Source organism: Sciurus carolinensis, chromosome 17 (genome assembly GCF_902686445.1).
Source record: "Sciurus carolinensis chromosome 17, mSciCar1.2, whole genome shotgun sequence".
Taxonomy (NCBI): Eukaryota; Metazoa; Chordata; class Mammalia; order Rodentia; family Sciuridae; genus Sciurus; species Sciurus carolinensis.
In genome coordinates, this window is record NC_062229.1 from 57564191 (window position 1) to 57578292 (window position 14102).

A 14102-nucleotide genomic window follows, 5' to 3' on the forward strand; every position below is an offset into this window, starting at 1 on the left:
GGCTCAAAATTGAAATGAAATGAAAATAATAGATACAAAACTCTCAACTGTAGGTAATAAATATATGAAATGTAGACAATGATAAAAAGGTAAGAAGGGAATGTACTAAATTGGAAAATAACTTTCAGGTGGTTAGCTTAAGCACAGTTTTTATTTTATTTTTCATGATAATTTCTACGTATGTTTGTTTTTTTATTAAAGTTTCTATTTTAAGAATGTAGTGGAAAAAATCTGCTTGAGTACATGTGAATGTTAGCAAGACAAATTCAGCCAATCATCCCTCACAAAACACCCTTATGTATAAACTCTCACCACATTTATAGAGGCAAATGGTGTTTGAAGAGATTTCTGTGCATCTGAGCCACGGCATGCTCCTAATTGAATCCTAATGTCTTAATCTTGAAGAGGAAAATGAATCATTTAACTAAAATGTTAAATACTCATCAGCAGCGTAATAGCTTCTAAGTGTCCAGTGCACCAATGATTTAAAATCCACTAAATTTACAAATTCTAGTTTTCAGGTGTTCTTTGTCTAGTCATTCTTTATTTGTCATTGACATTTAGAAAATCGATATGAAGTAATAGAATAAATGAACTACAGAATAGAAAGCATTTGGAAAAAATAATTAAATGAACGCACACAAGTATATTTGACATATCATTCCAAACTCCTTTGAGGTTAAAAAAGTAATTTTCACATCAACACCAATACCTATAAATTAAGATATGATCTTAAAAGAAGAGAATTCTGGAGGCCATTAAGAACCTAAAATAAAATACTGTATTCTTGTAAAGAGAAATCATGGAGACCTTAGGTTAGAGGTTTGTGTAAACAGTATAGGAACACAGTGCCTTACAAAGCTGGAAATGAATCCAGCACAAAGCCTGACTTTGTAACTAACAAGGGACTGATAGCAAATACCTGATGACCTTAAATCCATAAACTTTTATGGAAGATAGAGAGAGGTAGAGACAATTTCAAAACTCCAATCCAGATCCTACAGGAAAAAGGAGAAAGAAAAAGAGATTGGGATCCCACAATCCTCTCTGGGACATGCTCCCACTGACCTGCAAATCACATTTCACATTAAGAGGCTTAGATCTCCTCTGCCATTTTTCCTTTTCATGTGTGTGTACTGTCCCTTCACACTCAGAACTGTCTCCATATTGGATTATTGAGAGAAATGGTAGGTAGTATGAAACATGCAATAAAGGAATAAATAAAAACCCTTATCATTTTATTATTTAAAAATGAAGGCTAATAATAGTGTGTTTTGGATGTCGAATGTTCCCCAAAGGTTCATGTGTTAAAGGCTTGGTACTGCTGGGAGATGGTAAAACCTTTAAGAAAGAGGTGGGCCCAGTCAGAGGTCCAGGTCAGTAGGAGCATGTCCCAGAGAGGATTGTGGGATCCCAGTCTCTTCTTTTTCCTCTTTTTTGCTTCCTGGCAACAAGGAGAGCAATTTTGTTCCACCAAATGCTTCTACCATGATTTGTTGCCTTACCATAAGCCCAAAGCAACAGGGTCAATAGTTCATGGAGTAAAACCTCTAAAAATGTGAACCAAAAGAAATCTCTTCTCTTTATAAGTTGATTATCTTAGGTATTTTGTTATAGTAATGGAAAACTGACTCACAAATCATTAAGTAACTATTGGCTCTCGAATTTTCTCTGAAACTTCATGAATTATCGTGGAGAGAGGCATTAGCCTCATTTTTGTGAAACCAAACTATGAAGGAGCTTTGTGACCATCTATTAGCTGGCAGCTGGGTGTTCTGTAGACCTAAGTGCAAGTAAACTCCTATCTCCAGCACCTGCCTCCCACTAACATCCCCTCTTCTTTGTGGCCAATTACTAAGTCATTTTTTATTTTATTTTTTAATTTGTTTATGCAGATTGCATTTTTATTCATTATACACAAATGGGGTACAACTTTTCATTTCTATGATAAGTCATTTTATCTTTAGCATGTCATAACGTAATTTAAAAATACAGACTAATTCTGAAAAATAGCATGGATCCTACATAAAAATTAAATAGTGCTGAGTTTGAGTCCACAGATAGCATGGGCTGTCTTCATTCATGCATTTACTCATTTTGTAGATCAGCTTCTACTCTGGGCTGATTTATGGGGTCTTTATGATGTCCTAGCACTTGCCTAGTGGCAGCAATCAGGTGGTGAGCCAGATGGACCCTGGCCTTGCCTTCTTGCATAGGATATGAAGCAAATCAAATCATAAATAATTGTTTAATTATAATTTAAGTACTCAGAAGGAAAAGTTGAAGGTGATGAAAGATCAAAAGAGGGGAATCTAATAGCACAGGTGTCATGACAAAGAGACTTTTAAACAGAGTCAAAAACGATAAGCAGGAAGTATCTTTGGGGTGGTGATCATGCAGGTCGAGGGAACATTTGAAGGCTGTAAAGGCAGAAGGAGTCTGGTGTACTCTGAAAGCCGAGAGATGTTCCGCCGCAGGGTTGCAAGAGCAGGAGAGAACGGTGGGAGAATCCCCGCGACATCTTTGGTACAGCAGCTGTTTGGAAGGGGATGCTCAGTAGATGTGCTTGGGCAAAAGCTCCTTGACAGCCGGAATGAGATTAAGCAGCTGCCAAGCCTGCCATTTTTCTACTTTGGTTAGATAGTTAAAATGCTCCCTGTATGTTTACTTTGGATAGCACAACTTCCTCCCCAGAGGTAAATAACAAAGCAAGCTGGCAATCAGTTCTTGCCTGCGTGCCTTGTTCTTTCGGCTGAGTTCTCCCTTCTGGGAGGGCCTAGCCGTGGAGACACTCGGGCTGCCTGATGAACGTCGCACAGAGGAAAGAGGAATCTAAACTGCATTTGCTAATGGAGCTGAAAGCGCAGAATGTTGGCAGCAGTGGTCAGTTCAGGATGGCAGAGTGGCACGTGGAGGGGAGGCTAAGAGAAAGCTGACAGATTTGTTCATGTCGCATCCAATCACAACCAGATGGTGGGTTTTCTGGCGTCTTCGCTCCTGGTGTGAGTTAGTGTATTATTAGAACATTTGAGTGACTTTGTAACCATGTTCACCTTTCTTTGGCCATAAAGTCATCATAAAATGAACCATTCTGTAGGTGTTTAATATCTTTGATGAGGATCCTAACTAGCTTTAAAAATTAAGTCATCAATTTTAATACATATATAAAACACTTTATGCATTAAAAATCACCATTCCCATTTTACTGGGGGGAAATGCCTCATAAAGTAGTGAGATTTATAATCTGCTTCAGTTTATCGCTCCTCCTAGCTCACGTACTTTAAATAAGGACTGATTTTGTAATTCTTCACTGGTCACTGGTCTCAGACTCATCTATATTCATCTTATGCCTGCAGTGCCTAGCACAGTGCCTTATGAATATAAAATTTCATCTCTTTAAAACACCAATAAGTCCATAATATTTTATGTAACTACCCAGGCACAATACAGTAGATGAAATGCTGGATAAAGAATTCTGAAAATTGTTGGCTAAAATGATCAATGAACTACAGAAAGATCTAAGAAACAAACTAAGAGAGAAAACATAGAAAATGAGAAATACTTGAATAAAGAGACAGATTAGACAAAGGGGAATAAAAGAAGGGAAGGGGATAGGAATAGGAAGAATAGAATAAATCTAACTTAATTTTCCTATGTACACATATGAAAATACCAAAGTGAACCCCACCATTGTGGACCACAAGAATGAGGTCCTAATTAGAATAAGATACATCCTATGCTTGCATAATTTTATCAGAATTGAATTCCACTGTCATGTATAACTATAAAGAACCAATAAAATAAAATTTAACCCCCCCAAAAAAAAACCACCAATAAGAGAGAGACAAAGGTCTCTGCCAAAATAAATTATTATTATTATTTTTTAACTAGACGTTGAACCAGGGGTGCTTTACCACTGAGCTTCATCCCCACCCCTTTTTGTATTTTAGTTTGAGACAGGGTTTTGCTAAGTTGCTGAGGGTCTTATTAAACTGCTGAGGCTGGCCTTGAACTTGCAATTCTCCTGCCTCAGCCTCTAGAGTCACTGGGCTTATATGCACCACTGTGCCTGGCAGATCTGTTCATTCATTCATTCATTCATTCATTCCTTGGCCATATAACTGTCAGATGTTCTCTGGATGTGGCATGGGGTGGGTATACTAGCCTGGGATATCCCTAAAGCTTGCTGATCTTGAATGGTCTGAGAGCTTTTAAAAAATTTACTGAGGAGAAATTCACATTAATATGAAGATAAGCATTTAAAAGCAAAATATTCAGTTGCATTTAGTGCATTCATAATGTTGTGCAACTCCCACCTTTATGTCTTGTTCCCAAACATTTCCATAACACCAAAATAAAACCCCATATTCATTAAGTCATTTCTCCCCATCCCCTCAGGTCCCTAGCCACCTGGCAACCACAAATCTATGTTCTGTGTCTATAGATTTTCCTATTCTAGGTATTTCTTATAAGTGAAATCAGACAATGTGTGACCTTTATGTGTGACTTGTTTCATTTAGCATGTTTTGGAGGTTCATCTGTACTACAGCGTCAATCTGTACTTTTTATGGCTGAATACTATTCCACTGTAGCACATGTGACACTTTTGTTTATCCATTCCTCTCTTAGTGAACATTTGGGCTGTTTCCATATTGGCTACAGAGAATAGTGCTTCCATAAATGTGTGTGTCCGTGTACTTGTTCGAATACCTGATTTCCATTCTTTTGGGTGTATATCTAGGAATGGGAACTTCAGAGTCATATGCTCCTCTATGTTTAACTTTTTGAGAAATGACTACATTGCTTTCATAATAGATAAACCATTTTGTGTTTCTATTGGTAATGTATAAGGGTTCTAATTTCTCCACATCCTTGCCAACCCTTATTTCCCATAAGAAAAATTATAGCCATCATTATGGGTATGAAGGTAAGGTTTTAATTTGCATTTCTCTAATGATTAATTTTGTTGAGCATCTTTTCATGTGTTTGTTACCTGTATATCTTCTTTGGAGAAATGTCTATCAAGTCGTTTGATCATTTTTAATTAAGTGGTTGTCTCTCCATTGTTGAACTGTGAGAGTTCTTTATGTGTGCTGGGTACTAGACTATATTAGGTTGTACTATACATGTATACATGTATATTATCAGATAATACACATCTGATGGTACATGCATTCTAGCTCATATATATACCTATGTATATATGCTGCAAACATTTTGTCCCATTCTATAGATTGTCACTTTCTTGATAGTGTTCTGTGATGAAAAAAGTTTTTATTTTGATGAAGTCTAATTTATTTTTAAAAAAATTTTGTTGTAGTGATTTTAGTGTCACATTTAAGAATATAGCCAAATTCAAAGTCTTGAAGACCTTCCCTTTTTCCCTCTAAGAGTTTTATGATTTGAGTTCTTATATTTAGGTTACTGATACATTCTGAGTCCATTTTGCATATGGTATCAGGTAGGGGTCCAACCTCACTCTTTTGCATGTGGATAGTGTTGTTCCAGAATCATTTGTTGAAATGACTATCTTCTCTCCTTTAAGTTTGACAGCCTTGTTGAAATCAAATAATTTGGTTTGTTTTCTGGACTCCATTTTATTTTATTCACTTGGTATTTCAATACAAAACTATTTTGAATGCTGTAGTTTTTCAGTAAGCTTTGAAATTGAGAAGTGTGATCCTATAGCTTTGATCTTCATTTTTAAGACTGTTTTGGCTTTTTGGAGTTCCTTGCAATTCCACATGAATATGAGGATCAGTTTTTCATTTCTGCAAAGAAAGCCACTGGGATCTGGAGAGAGATTACATAGCTGAATAATATTGTCATCTTTACAAAATTGAGTCTTCCAATCCATGGGCATGGGATTTCTTTCCACTTATTTAGGTCTGCTTTGATTTCTTTCAGGAATATTTTGTAGTTTTCAGCATGTAAGTTTTTCACTTCTTTGATTAAATTTATTCCTAGGTATTTGACTGTTCTGGATGCTACTGTAAATGGAATTGTCCTTAAGAGTTTTTTGAGAGATGAGATTCCATCAAAAACTTAGTTTGATCATAAACTAGATATTGTCATCAGAATAGTTATGAACCTCAATATATAGATATTGTTGACCTACTTCTATGGGATCCCCTATTGACTGCTGGGCAGTTCTGCTATGCTGACCTTACCCCTTCTCTTGCCCTGGACTTGTTTGCTAGCCAAGGGCATTTTGAGTTCAAAATTACTTTGGGAAGGAGTGGAAACACAACATGAAACTGGTAAGATTTGGGTACTGTATGCACTTACTTGACCTGGAGATGAAGAAAGAGATGGGGAAACTCTCAACATAATAATATTAAATATTAATACTGCTAATAGCAATTATTAGAAACACTGAACCAGTCTGTCTATTGAGGAAGGTAAACTTGTATATTGCTGAGGAAAAAGCAGGTAAAGACTTGGTCTCGATGTTCCACTGAGTGTGACCCAAGCGCAAGACGCCCTCATTCCATGGGTCTTATTTTCCTGATCTGTATAAATCTCTGGATTAGAAAACCCCTAAGGCCCCTGTTCAATGAGTCTCTTTAGGAAGGATATTGATATTTCCAGATTCTTCCATAGCCATTGAAGGAATACTTTCTTCAAATTTCTTGACACTCAATAAAGGTTTATTGAAGAGACAATGAATGAATGAATGAATGAACAAATAAATAGCCAATCCTTAGCTCATTAATTCATCAAACATTTATAATAAATTACTAGTACCAAGTCATGTGCTAGAGATAAAAATGTAGAGAACTGGTCTATTGCCTTCAAGGGGCTCTCAGTCTGAAATTATAACTTTAATTATTCTCTTGCATTTCTGAATATAGTACATAAACCCCCCACTACTGATATTTCAGAAAGAACTCTGAACTGCAGGCTCAGGGGAATTGTAAATCATCATTGGCATACATATGTTTGATAGATCATGGCTTGTTCTTTCTTCTTGCCTTTTCTCTCTCCTTTTTCTCTTTCTTTTCTAAATATCTACACATACATGCTGTTTTTTTATTTCAAATGTAGAATGAATGATATGTTAACCAATAATTCAGTCATGTACTTCCCTAAAAATGCCATTCCACATCCCCTCGGGAGCCAGAAAAGTAATAAACTAAATCAGATCTGCACTTCACCACTTGTCTAGCTTGTCATTCCTCTGGGCAAGTAAAAACTAGTTAATTGCTTATTGCAAGGTTCTAATAATTCACTTTCTATTATATCCCACTGTGTAAATGGAGAACTGCAAAGAATTAGGAACAATCTCCTAACTTGGGTGAGCTTAAGAAGTTCTAGAGGGAAATGGTAACAGTTTAATTAAGCCAAGGACAATAAAGAACTGAAATAAAGTAAGCTTTTAACACGTTATTTTTCAATTAAATCCTATGGAATTGAAAAACAAATGGTAAAAAGTTTCCTCTACTAAAGATCTCAAAATTTGACCACTGTCTTTACAGAGGAAACCAACCCCTCCTTCAATAAGAAGGACAGAAGGACCTCCACTGCTGGTTGTAACACAGGTACCCAAACACAGCCAGTCACCAAATCTTGGCATTCTTAGTTCAGGACATCTCTTGTTTCTTTCCCTTTTAAAATCTCCCTTCTCTTCTACCACTCCATGAGAGGTAGTACACTGAAGCTGTTAGGAGTATAAACTCTGCAGCCCTGCAGGCAGGTTCAAGTCCTTTGTACTTGGGTGCATAACTGTTTTATGACATTGGGCACTTGACTTCTTTATATTTCAGTTTCCCTACCTATAAATTAGGATAATAGTAATATCCATCTCAGAAGGCCATTATAAGGATTAAATACATTCATATCTGTAAAGTTCTTAGAGCAGTGCTGAGATCTTATCAAGAGTTAAGGCACTATAATCACCACCATCACCACCACCACCATCGCTACCACCATCATCACCATCACCATCACTACTATCATCACCACCACCACCATCACAACCACCATCATCACCATCACCATCACTACTATCATCACCATCACCATCACTACCATCATCACCACCATCACAACCACCATTATTACCATCACCATCACCACCACCACCATCACAACCACCATCATCACCATCACCACCACCATCACTACCATCATCACCACCATCACCATCACAACTACCATTATCACCATCACCATCACCACCTCCACCACCACCACCACCACCACCACCACCATAATCCCCATCATCTTTTCAATTTCACTGCCAACCTCCTTCACCAGAGATAGGGACACTCAGTTCACCCTATGCTATGATGTCCTTTGTTTTCTTTTGTGTAACTGTCTTCTTTATGAACTCTCATATTGTTAATTTTTCTAGTGCCTATAATTACACATAGAACTGTGAGGAAAGGGTGCTACATTTTTATGTCATCTCAACCTTGCAGCTTAGTGTACACTAACACATTATATCTCCCATCCTGCCATGCACCATGTTCCTTGAACATGTCAGATCCCTTCACAGTGCCATGCACGTGTATCTCTCTCTCTCTCTCTCTCTCTCTCTCTCTCTCTCTCTATCTCTCTCTCTTTCCTCTGCCTGAAATGATTTTTCTTTTCATTGCCCCACTTATTATTGGGAAATAATTATTTTTCCTTCAAGACAAAATTTGGAAAGTCAATGTTGGTCAGTACATCCCAAAGAGTGGTCTATGGACAGGTACTGATCCAAAGTCATTTTCACTGGTCTGTGGTAAAAATGTCACCCTATATTCTGAAGTTAAGATCCTCCTAGACTGTGTGGGCGACTGTGTGCATGTTTAATTTGTCTTTCATTTAATGAAACAGTCAGAATAATTGTAGTTTCTCTCGTTTGCCTGTTTTAATATTCTGATTTGGCAGATCCAAATGTGGGCAACCTTACAGTAGGTCTTAGGTTTTTCTTAACTTGATAGACTATAAAATCAAAGTGCCTCAATAAATGGATCTTCTAAGTAAGGGGCTCCAGACTCTCTTCCCACTACTTATTAAAGCCCATAGGGAAATTACCATTGAACATTAAATTTATATTAACATATAAATTTCCCTGTGAGACCCTGAGTTCCTTGAAATCGGCTGTGTCATCCCACTGCCTAAGGTGTAGAAGACAGATAAGTGTTTAGAATCTGCACAGTGGATTACGGTTTATCTTTTCACATATGTTTTTGTACATGACTGGATAGTCACAGTGACCTTACAGTGACCTTATATCAGTTATTGAGGAAACAGTCCTCAGAGATGTTGAAGGCTCATACAAAACCACAAAGTTGGCATGTGATCACAGCAGTGGACTCTGGGAACATTCACCCGTGTCTTCGGGATCTACAATATCTATCAATTTTACTTTTCCAGGATGTACTTGGTTTACACATGCTTTTCTTTCACTGCAAATATAATAACAGTATTTTACCTAACCAAGGAACAATTATTCTTATGTTAATGATAAGGGAACCAAAACAGAGATATTTATACAAGGTTAAGGTTAAATGCTAAGAGGAATATGAGGCTATTCTCCACACCACCCTGGACCACTCTGGTATGGATGCTCACAGTGTGGGAGGCTGTGTATGTGTGGGCACAGGGGCCATATAGAAACTCTCCATACCCCCTATCTAATTTTGCTGTGAACCTAAAATTGCCAAAAGTAAAGTATTTTTTTTTAAAGTTGTGCACATCTGAATCACATGACATACTATGATTGCATTTCTTTTCTTGTACAACATTTTGTTTTCCTTGGAGTTGATCATTGGTTTGTTTGGTCATGGGTTTTCCATATCCAACATGTCATTTCTTCCTAAACTTCCCATTAATCTTGTGAAATCATCATTGATTTTATTTTCTACATTCAAATATATCAGACTCTGTCAGATACATTTTTTTCCTGGAGACTTTCTTCCCGAAAGCCTCCATTTTCTTGCTCAACTCTGGATGTGATGCTCAGTTTCATCCTTCAAACTCCTTTGAACATAAAAAATTTGGAAATTGCCTTTGGTTTTGTTTTTTTTTTTTAAACCTACTTTTTTAGTGTAGATTTTCCCTTTGCTTTTTCCCCTGAATGGAACTCTTTGTTTCTGCCTTGGATTATTAATTTCCTCCTTTTTCTTGATCTGCTCTCATTTTTGTGAAGAGTATCTTCCAAATCTTTTTTGAGAAATGATGTAAGTAAATAATTTTTTAAGACCTTGTATCTTCATTCTTTATTCACTTGATTGATAGTTGTGTGAGTGTAGAGTTCTAGGTTGAAAATAACTTTTCCTTAGATTTTCAAAGGTAGACCCTCAAGGTCTTCTGTCACTGAACATTGCTGTTACAAAGTTGGACATCATTCTTATTCTCTTACTCCTAATCCTTTGTATGTAAATTGTATTTCTAAAAATTCTGCAAACTTAAAGTATCTTATGGTATTTTAGCCTTGAGCACATTAAATCTTTATTGTAACCCCAAAGTGCAGGTGTACCATTTCTTTTTTTTTTGCGGTGCTGGGGATTGAACTCAGGGCCTTTAGTGCTTGCGAGGCGAGCACTCTACCAACTGAGCTATCTCCCCAGCCCCTCTTATGGTATTTTATATTGGTGAGTCCTTTTCATTTATTATTCTGGGTTGTGATGGGCTGTGTCAATTTGAAAATATCTGGGCTTCAATTTTGGAAGATTCTATTATTTCACTGTTTACTACAGCCTCTCGTCTTGGAATCCTGTTACTCGGATGGTGGACTCCTTGGGCTAATTTCTATTATTGTTAATATTTCCATATATTTTCAGTCTTTTGAGCTTCTTTGTTTTATTTTTGGTTGTGTGTCTCTTAATGTGGGAAAATACCATCCAGATCTTCAAAATATTTGCAGAGTTTTTGATAAGCATTCACCCAAAACAGGCATAGCAAGAGAAAAATAATTAGACAATAGAAACAGATACTCAGGGGATTCAGATACCGGAGTTATGAGCCAGCAGCTTTAAAATACCTTTGATTAAGATAGTTGAGAAATTTGATAAGAGCATGGAGAATTTCATATGAGGAATGGGAGCTATAAAAAGAAATCAAATGAAATCCTAGAGTCAAAAAATATAATAATTGAAATTAAGAATGCTGAAGCATGCAATCATTCAGCTCCTAAATACAGGAAAAAAATTTCTACACATATGGTCCAAGAGAAACACAGAAGAATGTTCTGGCAGCATTATTCAAAACAGCCTAAAAGAAGAAATAAAATGAGGTTTATTCACATAGTGACACAGTATACTTACTAAAAATCAGCAAATTACTGCTAAGTGCAATAACTTGGATGACTGGCATAATGTTTTAAGAAATAATGCATATAAGAGAGAATATGTACTAGGTTATTCTATTTCTATAAAGGTCAAAAACAGATTAAGTTAATCTGGTAGAAGCAAAGACAGAGGTAGTCACTCAGGAGTGGGAGAGGGTCAGGATTGGGAGGGGACCTAAGCAAGGCTTATAGGATGTTGATAATGTTCTATTTCTTGATCTGGGTGGTGATTTCAGAAGTGCATTCACTCTGTGGAAATTCCACTATTTGTGCATATTTCTATATGTATAGAAGAATTCTAGCACATAATGTACATCAATAAAATATTTATGGAAGTAAGGCAAGAACAAATTATTCTTATGTGTGTAGTATCTTTTATTAGCTCTGAGAAAAAAATATTTCCTACCGTATCTAATTCCTTCTTCCTGTTAGTTTTGGCATCTATCATGCACTAATGTATCTGAGCTCAGAAGCTCTCTGGTTAGGTTTCTACAGAGAATAAACCTCTTGCTGCCTGGTTGTATGGAGTTAGAGAGGGGTCTGGGCTCCTACGGCAACCTAAGCAGAATTTAACCAGACTATTTTTTAAAATTTTTGATTAATTTTTAAAATTTGTTCTAATTAGTTGTACATGACAGTAGACTGCATTTATACATTTTGATAGATCATACATAAATGGAGTGTAATCTCTCATTTTTCTGATTATACACATTGCAGGATCACATTGGTCATGCAAGCATACATGTACATGAGGTAATAATGTCTGTTTCACTCTATTATCATTCCATACTGAGTACCCCACTGGGTCTGCCAGCTCATGAACACTCTGAAACCCATCAAAGACCTCAAGACCTGTAAGCCTCAAGATTTCAGTCATCTTTGGTCTTCTCTAAGTCACTCCTTGTGCTTATAAAACTTGGTAACATCATTTGTCTGTTTTTGTCTCTTCTCCCACATTCTTTATCTTAGTGTGTTCATACCTCTTTTTACTCCTATATTATAATTTTAGTGGGGCTTGAGGAAGGATCAGAGATGAAAACATGCATTTAATTTGTATGTCTGATCTGCTTTTTTCTTTCCATTTTTATCAGACAGGTTATGAACCACCTCCCTTCATCTGCTGTAGAGTATACATATATTTCTGTACATTTTGAGGCTTCTTATTAGCTGGGCTCCATTTTTAAAAGTAATATCTTTCACTTTCCCATATAGCCTTTAAGTGGCATATAAGACAAGCAGCTTCACTTGATGGCTCCTGATCTCTTTGGGGAGCTGTTAATACACTGCTGTGTTTTATTATCAAAAGAATTTATAGGCACAGTGTTCTGGTCCACAGAGTGAGCCACCTAAGGATTTCTTGTAGTGTACATCTACACTCATGTAGATAGAGCATAAGTCTAAAGTCTAGAGACAAATGTCTAAAAAAATCTCCTTTGACATCTTATGGCAGCTGTGCTTCCTAGGCTTCTAGAAATTTGATATTAAAAAATAAATTCCAGATGAAAATCAAAAGGAAGTTATCAGTTTTCTTTCAATACTTTGGTTGTTTAAAACCATTTTAGCAGGATGATATGTCATCTTATGAATTCTAGGTGGCTGAGTTACTTGTAGAATATATTTATTAATCAGTGATGGATATTATATATATATGTGTATATATATGTATGTATATATATATATATATATATATCTAGTCTCTCTAGGACTAATTTAAGGAAGAACTCAACTGTCCATTTTAACATGATCACTAGAAATTAATACAGTGGCTGCCAAATGACTTCATGAAATGTACACAGAATAAAAAGAATGGACAACTGCAGAACTTTTTGGAGGCCTGCTGTCTTTTGTATATCCCTCCTAATTTGGTGACTTTCCCACACAATGAATTCTGTCTCCCAAGTCAGGAATCAGATGAGATTTACTGGGCTCCTTGACTGCTTGGAACTTAGGCTCCATAAATCAGACACAGCCATGTCAGTCTTGGTTCAACAGAGAGAAATACTGAGAAGAAATCAGTTTCTGGTGAGGGTAGTAGAGAAGTAGGCACTTGCTTTCAGGAGCTGCTGTAATAGAAATTCTGGAACCTAGAGCCCAGTGTTACAGTGGGTCTCATAGAGTCTGCATCGTTGCAGTAGCTATGGGGGAGGGGCGTGAGAGGGGTTGAATTTGTTCTTGGCTCTGGATACTAAGCCTGACTCTAGATATCCTTGAGATTCTATAAATTAGCTATTTACTTAAATAAATCCCTTTTCTGTTTCAATCACCTTAAAAGAATTCTGTCATTTGCAACCAAGAATCCTAACTAGATGGCAAGTGTCAACACAAACAAAGAAGAAAAGAGCTGCAAAAATAAAATAGCAATTTTTTTTTTTTTTGTGATATTCAGCTTTAGTAACATTTTGGTCCAGAATAAAGAAATCAACATGATTGTGAGCAAATTCACTTCAGCAGACATAAAATCAAACAGCAACTATGCATCCATACTATTCCAAAGGCATGGGTAATTTAAAAAATACATCAGAGGATTTTAAAGTCTTGATAGCAAAACATACCATCTTTATCAGCAGTGTCTTGAGGCTTTGATTTTAAGGTGAAGATTTTCCGTAGCTTACAGTTAGCTGAGACAATAATTCCATCCAATGACTGGAAAACTGCTCCCTTGAATATTTCACTGGTGAATGCTACCAAGTCAATGCACAGATTGCACCACTAAGATGGAGAGAAGCAAAGGAGAGTTAAGTTCCTTCAAAATCACATAAATGAATGAGTCACTGGGTGCAGAAAGACCGGAGAGTTGAGGTAGTTATGTGGATCATCCAGC

General features: G+C 36.6%; 1 protein-coding gene across 3 annotated transcripts in view; it reads right to left on the minus strand.

Moving 5' to 3' along the window:
- Positions 1-14102, minus strand: part of Cfap20dc (CFAP20 domain containing) — a 230944-nt gene that overhangs the window by 111673 nt on the left and 105169 nt on the right. For all 3 annotated transcript variants that reach the window (XM_047531685.1, XM_047531684.1, XM_047531683.1), the window contains exon 6: positions 13834-13990. In XM_047531685.1, the coding sequence (XP_047387641.1) occupies positions 13834-13990 (157 nt within the window). The remainder of the gene's footprint in view (positions 1-13833; positions 13991-14102) is intronic.